The sequence below is a fragment of the Perna viridis genome, chromosome 2 (assembly GCF_037379345.1).
Source record: "Perna viridis isolate PV_CMFRI_1.1 ecotype Kerala chromosome 2, ASM3737934v1, whole genome shotgun sequence".
Taxonomy (NCBI): Eukaryota; Metazoa; Mollusca; class Bivalvia; order Mytilida; family Mytilidae; genus Perna; species Perna viridis.
Genome location: NC_142446.1, coordinates 62,023,066 through 62,033,980, shown reverse-complemented (window position 1 = coordinate 62,033,980; position 10,915 = coordinate 62,023,066). Strand labels below are relative to the sequence as shown.

General features: G+C 30.5%; 1 protein-coding gene across 4 annotated transcripts in view; it reads right to left on the bottom strand.

The window, feature by feature from the left end:
* Positions 1–378: 378 nt before the first annotated feature.
* Positions 379–10,915, bottom strand: part of LOC148626368 (disks large homolog 1-like) — an 83,188-nt gene continuing 72,651 nt past the window's right edge. For 2 of the 4 annotated variants that reach the window (XM_088570290.1, XM_088570294.1), the window contains 8 exons: positions 9,863–9,889; positions 8,860–8,919; positions 8,172–8,216; positions 7,159–7,260; positions 6,749–6,921; positions 5,915–6,024; positions 4,071–4,162; positions 379–3,712 (listed from right to left, as the gene is read on the bottom strand). In XM_088570290.1, the coding sequence (XP_088426416.1) occupies positions 3,606–3,712; positions 4,071–4,162; positions 5,915–6,024; positions 6,749–6,921; positions 7,159–7,260; positions 8,172–8,216; positions 8,860–8,919; positions 9,863–9,889 (716 nt within the window). In that variant the 3' untranslated portion in view covers positions 379–3,605. The remainder of the gene's footprint in view (positions 3,713–4,070; positions 4,163–5,914; positions 6,025–6,748; positions 6,922–7,158; positions 7,261–8,171; positions 8,217–8,859; positions 8,920–9,862; positions 9,890–10,915) is intronic. The other 2 variants (XM_088570291.1, XM_088570292.1) reach the window with 2 other exon arrangements.

Sequence of the window (10,915 nt, the reverse complement as noted above, 5' to 3'; positions counted from 1 at the left end):
GTCAATGACTGGCTTTTTTTACTGTTTCAGGACCCTTGGTTTAATGACCTCAAGGTCCTTTACAAATAGTCTTCTTTTTGTACGGCTCAGATGGCTAGGGGATTGCAGGTATACAAGTAAAGATAACACTCCAAACCCTTTGTTTAAATGATCAAATTATATGTCCACATGATTTCAAATTGTCCAAGTGAGCGATTCAGGTCCTCAAGAGCCTCTTGTACTAGTTCTACATGATTTTATTGGTAAGATGGCAACAGAGATGGTCACTATCATTAAGATGTCAAGGATAAACTAAGTGTTTATACAGAATCATGTGTCCTAACTGGAATCCTTAATCATCACTTGCTGTTGGCATTTTGCAAGGAAAGACACAAAAAATAATGGTTTTATATTTTTATATTGTTCTTTAAAAAAAAAAGAAAGAATGATTAGTGTGATACAATGTTTGATATATAATCTATCACCAATCTCCCGGTATCTCAGGGGAGACAACTTACTGATAAAGTACAAATTTATTCATGTACAAATCATTTTACTGCATCTACATTAATACTAGTCATTCAATTACTAGATAAAACTGAATTGTTTGTTCAAAAGTAGTTTTATAATTTTTTTTCTTTATAATTTTTCAGCACAAAAGAAAGACATATCTGAACTTGTTTTTCTAAATAAAAAATAGGGCTATGACCAAATATTGAGTTATGAATTTTAATAAGAAAATGGTAAATGAGTTTTCTATATTTTTGTATGACAGGAATACATGTATGATGAAAATATCCAAACATGATTAAACATTTGACATAATAGTGTTACATTAAATACATGATTTACTCATTAGAAATGGACATATAGTTACCTTGTTATCTTATTTCTGAAGTTTAATACATTGATGATGTTTATATAAGTAAAATCCATCCAAGTATCAAAGTGTACATTTCATCTGGTGACAAGAAAAAAAAATGTTCAAAAGGAGTTCAGGCAAGTCTATTTAGCCACTTGAAAATCATATAAAGCATTTGTGATATTACATAAAAAAAACATTGTATGTTTAAGTTAGAGTGTTAACAAACACCAACTTTCAGATCGCAATGACTTCATGAACCAAAATCATGTAAAATACACTTAAGACTGGTATGGTTTGAGAAGATTACCATGAAACTTTCTTTAATAATTTTATTGTCACTGCTCCCTGAAGGAATTTCTGCAATGGATGAAATGAATTATAAAAGAGGTTCCTACTTAAAAACTTACATAAAAGCGATCTTTTTCATATTTTTTATAATACATATACAATGCTGGAAAATATTCAACTATTCTAAAATCCATTTATTATTCTCTCTCAAAGTAACCACAAACACAAAAGTCACTCATTACTGAAAACATTAATATATTAGGATCAGGAAAGAAGTTCACAGGAAATTTGTCATATTTTACATCATCGAAAATGATATGGACTAGTTTAAATATGAATTTACAGATATGGGCAAGATTTTTTATGGAAGTCAAATGTAATATACACTGAGATGGCTAGAAGTTTATTGTACAGATATCATTCTGAGGTAACGAAAAATAAAATAAACCATGGCACCAAAATCTCTGAAAGTATCTAAGCTACGACAACAGGAGCATGTTGTTAGTGTTTGGGCTATTTGCTTTCCATAGTTATCTGTAAATAAATCTATTGTAAACAGTCTTACAAAAGATAAACTTCAGAATGTATTTGTTTCTCTTCACAAATATTAATATTAATTAAAAAAAGAACTAATATAAAAAAAAATTTAGTTAGAAAAAAACAGGTCTGCAAAGCAAGTCCCTTTTCAATATTTCAGCATACTATTATAAATGCTTAATATTTTGAATGTATATCCTAATCAGTACTTACACATCAAGCCTATATAAATTCATAACAAATGTTCTGAGTAACAATTGTATCTGTCTATTTACAGCTGTTTGATTTCAGTTTCCTATTGGTAGAATATAAAGATATCCATTGCACTATATTCCCTATAAAGCTTTTACTATACAAAGATACAGAATGATACCATTTTTATTCTCTAGGGCCAATTAGTTCAAAACTTTATCCCCTGGATAAATATATATTGATATCCAGTGGATCACTTCAACAGATTGACAGATTGCACTATACTTATCCAGTGCATAAATCATTCAAACAATCAGCCAAGGTGACACAAATATGATGTGCATCAGTAACAACTACTTGTACATTATACTGATAAGATAATTACACAATCTAGAAACTTACTGAACTCACAAATCCACAATGTTATAGCATAATTTTGTTCATAAAATGAATTAACATTATCATTTTCTCTTTTATAAGATGAAAAGAAATGAATATTCTGTTAAATAAATAAAAAAACCAATAATTGCATTAGAAATGCCACCTACATGCACATTAAAAAGACTAAGAGGGAAAAGTATTATTGAAAACATATCCATGTTTACAGAATACAGACCACCCAATAATACACAAAATCATCTTTCTCAAACAGAATTGTTTAATCACCATGGCAACATAGAGGTAAATCATTTCTATAAAAATTACACCATAAAATTAATAAAACGATAAAATATACAGCTAAAACAATTACATTACTTCTGTACAAATGGAATCACAATTTACAACTCCCACTAATTGTGTCATTGTTGGCTAAAACTACAAATAAGTTATGGAATATTACAAGAATTACAAAACAAAGTTTATTAAGGGTATTCATAATGAAACAGTAATTCTTTCTATCACAGTAACTGAAAAAAAATGGATATTATGATTTACATATATATGTAGAAAAAGGTTATTAAAAATTTTTCCTATCAATAAAAGATATTATCTTTATTTAATTTTTTCGGGTGAAAAAATCGATGATAATTAAGGTATTGAAGAAGAGATCCTTCAGACCGGACAAATAGATTATTTTGTTTAAAACATACCATAAATACAGGACCAGAAAGTGATTGTCTACTTCGTGACATACGCTGCCAACAGTTATTTTGTTCAGTAAAAATATTAATATCTTTTTCTTTACTAATAATGCAAGAAGTGTGAAAGGTTTTAGTTTTAATGGTAAATAGAACTTCCTACAAGACTCACTTCAGAGAAATGCTTGGCTGGTTTGATACATTTAAATCTAATCTCAGGAATCATTAAATACTTGATTCATCATGAACACCCTTAAAATAACCAAAAAAAAAAAAAACCATAAATCCATACAGCTTTTCCATAATCATTCAAGACTAAAAATCTGGTTTATTTTAGAAAACAGATGAATAATAAATAGTTATATTCTAGTTTCCAAATCTTGACCATGATCTATTTGGGAGTTTTTAAATAGCTGATGACATATTTAGTGATTAAATTAGGATCTAGGAAGCTAAGCCCCAATCTATGCCTTCTTGTAGTGTCAAAGACAACTAAAATAACTCTACTTGTTCTTTGAACAAATCAGGAAATAAGACCATTGGTGAGTCAACAGAAAATAAGCCAACACTTCGGCCAGTGGCCGTGGCAGACCATCACATATCAGATTACAACCATACGAACGCAATCATCCTCAGAATGATAGCAATAAAAAGTCTCTCTGTTTTCACAACTTGTCCTTTGCTGGAACCCAGATTGTTGGTCCTGACTGGTCTCTGATAACCTCTTTCACCTTTGCGTATATTTCTGTGGCTGTATCTCCCTGTACAACAGCTAAAAAATAATAAAAATGACTTATTTTTATCTATCATCTTTTTCACACTGATATTCCAAACATTTCATAAATGACTGTTTTATTTAAATATATTTTTTCCTTTTCCAAAAGATATTAATAACAACCAAACCAAGCAAGTTTTAATGGAGATCAATGTTTATGTAAGATTTTTGGGATATTTGTAATTTACTTAGTAGCAATGCCTTCCTTCAGACATCATACAAAGTCAACTAACAACGCGGAAATGGGAAAAATTGGAAGAAAATATACAGTAAAAAGAAGAATCCAGATTTGATAAAACAGAAAAAAATTAAGTCTGTTTTTGTAGTATATTTTAAACATGAGAATAAAACCAACCAGTAAAATATTCTCCAAATTCATGTTCTAATTTCATAGTTCTTTCAAAGGTCATTCTGGCCTGCTCTTCTGTTATTCTCTTATTCATATCCCTGAAATATCACAATATTCATTACACATCAAAGATAAGTTTGAATAAAACATTGATTCGATACTTTTAAAGTGACAGATTACAATAAGTAGGTACCATCAAAAACATAAAGTAACAAAAAACAAGAGGCTCCCAGGAGCCTGAATCTCTCACCTGGTTAAATTTTGTCATTCAATGGCAATAAATTTAACAAAAAGTTTACTAATAATTTTAACCCAAGCAGACTTTGGTAGGACTTACCATAAGGATCAATACCTGGCTGAACAGATAAAAATGAAAATCTGATCACAGATAGATCTCATCATACTGAACACTTTTACCCCTAAGTCATAATATGGCTAAACCTAACAGTTTTGGAGATATATAATAAAAAACTACAGTCTGACCCATAGGTTCTATTCTAGTAACAGTGACCATGTTTTTTGATGGATCAAAAATCTAAACAAAACTTTTGTGCAAGATAGCCCAAGGACATTCATACAAAGTTTGGTTCCAGTTGGTTAAATAGTGTCAGAGAAGATTTTTGAAAGAAATAACATTAAAAATAGCAAAAATAATGTTGAAAAAGGGCAATAACAGATTAAAATGAAAGTTTGAGCACAGATCTCATCATGCTTAACACTTCTACCTGGTCAGAATTTGGCTAAAAATTGTTTTGGAGATATATGTGAAAAACTACAGTCTGACACCTGTTCTATCTTTAGTAACGATGGCCATGTTTTTTGACGGATCAAAACTCTAAACAAAATTTTGTGAAAGAAACCCCAAGAAACATTCATTTTAAGTCTGATCTCAATTGGTCAAGTAGGGTCAGAGGAGAAGATTTTTGAAAGAAGTCAGTAAAAATAGCCAAAAAAAAAAACGTCGAAAAAGGGCTATAACTCCTAAATGGCAAAACAGATTAAAATGAAAATTTGAACCCAGATAAATCTCATCATGCTGAACACTTCTACCTAATCAGAATTTGGCTAAACCTAACGGTTTTGGAGATATGTGTGAAAAACTGCAGCAGCAGACCCCTACCTTCTATTTTTAGTAACTGTGGCCATGTTTTCTGACAGATCAAAATTCTAAACAAAAATTTGTGCAAGATACCCTAAGGAACATTTATGCAAAGTTTCATAAAATTCTGCTCAGTAGTATCAGAGGAGAAGGTTTTTAAAAATTTTTTAATGGAAGACAACGATGGATGCCAAGTGATGGCTGTAAGAGATATAATTAATCCTAATTTCTGAAAAGTTCAAGTCTTTACCCCCAAAATCAATCTGACCATTGTTGTATAGAATAATGTGAAACAATATCATTGACATTCCTGTTTTTACTGGAGTTTTATGGTTGAATTATATGAAATGCTTATTTAAGGCCCCTTTTTGGCCCATAATTCTAAAATGGTTGAGGCTAGAATCCCAATAAGTTAACATCAACCTTCATTTTGTGGTTTGTTACCTTGTTATAAAATTTAATAACAATCAACTGACTAATGATCAAGTTATTGCATGAAAACCAAGTGCCTATGGGTGACAATGACAGTGCCATACTAATATACAACCACAGATTTTTTGTTGTTCTATAAAAAAGAAATAGTAAAGCTGTAGTTCTATCCACAATCCTTATGAATAAATTTTAAATATTCTGCCACACAGCAACAGATGGAAGGAGGGAGGGAAGGACTGCACAATCAGTCTACACATCCCAATAAACACAAATAACCTTGCTTTATCTAATCTAAGATCATCAATTTAGTATTACTTACATAATAGAATCTACAGATTTTGGTTTGATAAGAATTGCTACTGGGTACAGTCCAGCTACCTGTAATCTCTTAATGGCATTACCACTTACATCTAAGATACAATGTTTTCCCTGAAACAAAATTTCTCTTTGAAACTAACAGGATCCCTTCTAATTAAGACTGATTCTTGTAAAATGCTTTACATTTTGAATATCGAATTCATACAGACAAATTAAGTAAAGTTAAACTTCACATAGGTATTGCTGCAATAAACATACATTTACATTGTGATTAATAGGATAATTAATTGGAAAGAGTGAATACTCAAAATATTATCATGAGTGCCAAAGAATACCTAGATTTAACGAGTGAACAGAACCCGTTCCACACACAAGTTAAATCTTAATGCGTTCTTGGCATGAGTGATCATATTTTGGTTATTCATGATAACCAATTAATTATTCTATTTATTACATAGATATCCTCCATTATTCAGTCCTTTTTTTCAACATAAATTTTTAATTTTGTGAACTTACTGAATTTATTTCACAGTGTGAATCAACAAAAAATATTTACACTGAAACATTTGGTAAATCACTGCTGTCTATATAATAAGGACAGTTTTCTAGGAAATATAGCCAACTTTGAAATCATAGGATTCTAAATTGTAATATGTTTTCTGATTAGAAATAACAGTTTACTTCTTGATTATAATCTTCATAATTAATATAGATGTCAACAAGTTTTGACAAAAATTGCTAAAAAAATGCAATGAGTAATTGAATTTTATTTCCTGACTGAAATGAAATCCCTAGTCATTAATGAAAATTTTATAGATTGCAAATTCTAGTTAACCTTTTCTGCCACTTCTTTTACAGAAGCCACACTGGTACCATACAAATTATCATTGTACTGTCCTGCTTCTATAAATAGATGGTTTTGTATGTCACGCTCCATTTGTTCTCGTGACTCTACAAAGTGATAATCACGAGCATCCTCTTCATAGTCTCTTCTCTGTCGTGTTGTGTCTGAAAATAAAATAATAAACTTTTACAACATGATAAACTAATTTTTTTTCCATAAAAATGTCAGAGCCAACTTATATTGCCAAAGACATTCCAACAGATTAATTTTAGGTCAAGCATATTAAACTCTTGAAACTTATGAGAAATGCATCCAATTTAACACAAGGTATATCAAAATCTAGATACTTATGTGGTACATCCCCTATTTTAGACAAGTTAAAATAAACACTTGATACTTACGAGGAACACAGCTGCCAAATTTGTCTGGGAATTCTGATATCAAATCATCATTGATTCTGTCCTTAAGAGGACCAAGGATTATCACAGGTCGTGTGTACTTCACTGAAAAGAAAACATATTTCTAATCATAAGAAGACATGGTACTTGATAACAGTAGGATAGATAGGACAAGGGCACAACAATAACAACCTGTCAGTTTCTGTAAGAATCAGGCAATAGTTGAAACATGGTATACAATAATAAAGCACTTTGAAAGTGAACTTTGACAACATCAAGAAATAAAGACAAGATTTTCATATTATATTAGTAGAATGAATCATAATTTCATTGTAATGTAATGCATTAAAAATAAACATTGCAAGAACAGATAACTCTATCAAAAACCTCTTTTTTTCTGACATTCTAATGAAAACTTTGCAACTATAAGTAGTGATGCAGTTAAAAGGTCATTACAAATAGAGAAAGCTTCCTTAAACAAAAGTTCAATGAAGACTGATTAATTTTTTACATGTATGCTCCAGATTTTTCCCATTATACCGGATTCTTACAAAGACTTGTACATAAATACATGAAATAAATTGTACTTACAGGCAGGCTCATCTGATACATGTGCATGTACCACAGTGGTGGACATCAATCATAAACCAAAAGGCATTTATTCAGCATTTATGTCCAGTTTTTAATGTCAATGTTGTTAAAAAAGATTGATTGTGGTTTAACTATCTATGCGAGGTATTTTATGCATTTCAGGACATGAACATTCAACCAACTGAACACACAGAACCTGCTTTGTACAAGTCTAAATCTTAATAGTGCTAGCTCACAAAAACAAGAGGTAGGCATGTCACCCCACATGGACACAGTATTTTTGCCTCTAAGATAAAGTTGTCATTCAATCCCATTAATTTTTTAGTGGGACTTGACTAAAGGTCAAACCCTAAGACCTCTCACACTTAATGCAAGCATGCCAACCTGAAACAAATGAGGCATTTAATAAGAATCAAGCCACTTACACTCCTGCTGTACAACAGCTTCGTATGATAAGATAGGCTCTTCTCCTGTAAATATAAACATTAGCATTGATTATAAAGATGAATGACAACAGAAAAATGGCACTATAATTTATGATTATTTCTAGTAAAACTTTATCAGAAAACAGTCTTTTATTTACTGCATAAATATAATTCAAAGCATTTAAAGCTCCTGCCTGTTATCAATATATATTTCAAATTGTATTTCTAAGCAGTAAGTTAAGCACCCATTTGACATAAATGCTGCCTGATTTATCAAGAGAGGTGAAGAAACATTTCTGTGAAAGTATCATTATCAATTCACATTAATTCACACCTTTTTTTTCCCTCAAAATCTAATATAAAAGCATGTGTGAAAAATCTAATATATAATTCAATTTTGAACTCTAAGAGACAAACTGGTGTTGCTAAAAAATCATTTTTTTTTTATATCAAACAGTATATATACTTTCACAGTACACCAAATAGTGAGACTTAATAAGCAGTTTACAGAACTTGCTCTTGAACAAAGATTAAGCAGTTTGAAGGAAAATGTGATTTCATTTTAAACAGTTTGTGATGTGATGGCCCACTCTAGCACTATCAGAACACCACCAAAAAAGCCTGTGCTTTTATCATAATATGTCCACAGAGAAGTTCTAATCTAGCAAAGCCAAGGATTATCACCCACTTGATACAAGTTTGTTACGCTCTAAACTATCAGTTGGTTTTGTTGTCATTCCATTTGTGTCTGTGAAACAAAAATATCATGAACAAATTTTGACACAAGTTCAACACCTTAGTAACTGATGACCAAAAATAACTTTTACTTACACTTTACTACAAACCAAAGTCATCAGTCTTTAATTTTTTTTTTATTTTCTTGAAAATAGCCTTATCTGATTTGACTGAAACTTTGATACATGTATTACTGATTTCACCTTTCAAAATTTTATAAAAAAAAAACAGCAACAGAATACAACACTGTATGACCACGTTTCTTCGTGTATATATCTGAGTTAACTCCCTTGAACCACAGATTTAACTACCCATCAACCACAGTGCACTAGAGCTATCATTATTATACTAAAATGCCAATTATTTAAAAGCTCTCGATCTCTCATGCAATATTGTACATGTTTTTGTGTAAGTCCTTTTGTAGAATGTTTTTGTCATAAATATAATATTCATAGCTGAGATAGAATTGTTCAAAACTGTAAAATAATCCAACATTCATCATAAAAGTGTCATTCCATCACACAAGTGTCATTGGAATTTAGTCTGAAGTACATGTGTCATTCCATCACACATGTGTCATTGGAATTTAGTTTGAAGTTCATGTGTCATTCCAAACTGTTTTTTAACGTAAAGTAGAATTTGTATAATGGATGGGAACCATGCAAGTAGTTAACATTTTATTTTGTTTATACAAATGATACTAATTAATATCAATTAGCAATATACTTTTTGGAATAAAGGGACATAACAAGGATACATTCCACACATAACATTTCAATCTTCAACCTTAAATGGAGATATTTACTGGTAAATTAAACTATACAATTCTATCACCAGCTGATCTTTTTATACATTTTTAGATGCAATTTGACAGACATTCATGCAATACAGTGAGAGAGTTTGATCATGCTGGCCGTTGGCAGCAGAGAGATAGAGAGACAGGGTGCTTTACTTACTCCCGTTAGCCTCATTTTCACCCATTCCTATGGGAAAGAAATATCATGAGATGAATTAGTGATCATTATGTATCACAATTAAATGTCTTCTCTGCAATGTATATGTTGATACAATTTTCATCTGGATAGCATAAACTATCAAACTTAGAAATGGTAAGGTTAAACTAAAAAATACCTTGAAGATATTGAATACTGAATCAAGTTTCCAGATTTGATATTAACATAATGTCTCCCCCTTTCAGAGAAATAGAAGTCCTGTGGATTGCTAATCAGTATCAGGAATAATGCTTGAATCCAAAGTTACTTCAATTAAGATTATTTTAACCCATACAACATACAATTACATTGCAAAGGAGGCAAACAAGTGTAAATGAGAAAATGACATGAAAAAACATAAAAAAAACATAAAAGGCTAGAAGGATTCATATTAAATTGAACAGAAATATATGATAATATTACAACACTGTATATAGCATAGTAATGCAAACTATACTGATGCACTGAAATTAAAGACAATTTCAATCAAATCAATTCACAAAAAAATTGAAATCCTTTAAAACTACAACAATAAAATTCTACAAGTTAAGAGTTGATTATAACAATGTAAAATACAGAAGTCATTACTTGTATGGTACAAATTTTAATGGTATTTGCAGCTCCAGTATTAAATATATGGGAGTGTATCAGATTTTTTTTCAAGACTCTGCCACCCAAAAATCAAAATTGATGTTTTTCTCTATTCTCTACAAAACAAAAGCCCACAACCCATTACTGGAAAATACTTCTTGATCCAAACCTGCCACAAATGATTCTTGAACAGCCCTTAACCATGTCAAATGACTTTAAAGAAAATTTCCACATTAGCAACAGTTTTACTTTGTTGGACTTTAAATGATCTACCAGTAAGACTAAAATGTTGTTTTCCATTTTATACGACTTTCCTATTTACATGAATGTAATTTTCTTTAGGAATTCAATTTCATAACTTCAAATACTACAGAGATTGGTACATTACAGACACAAAATCAATATATCAACAATATCAGATATATG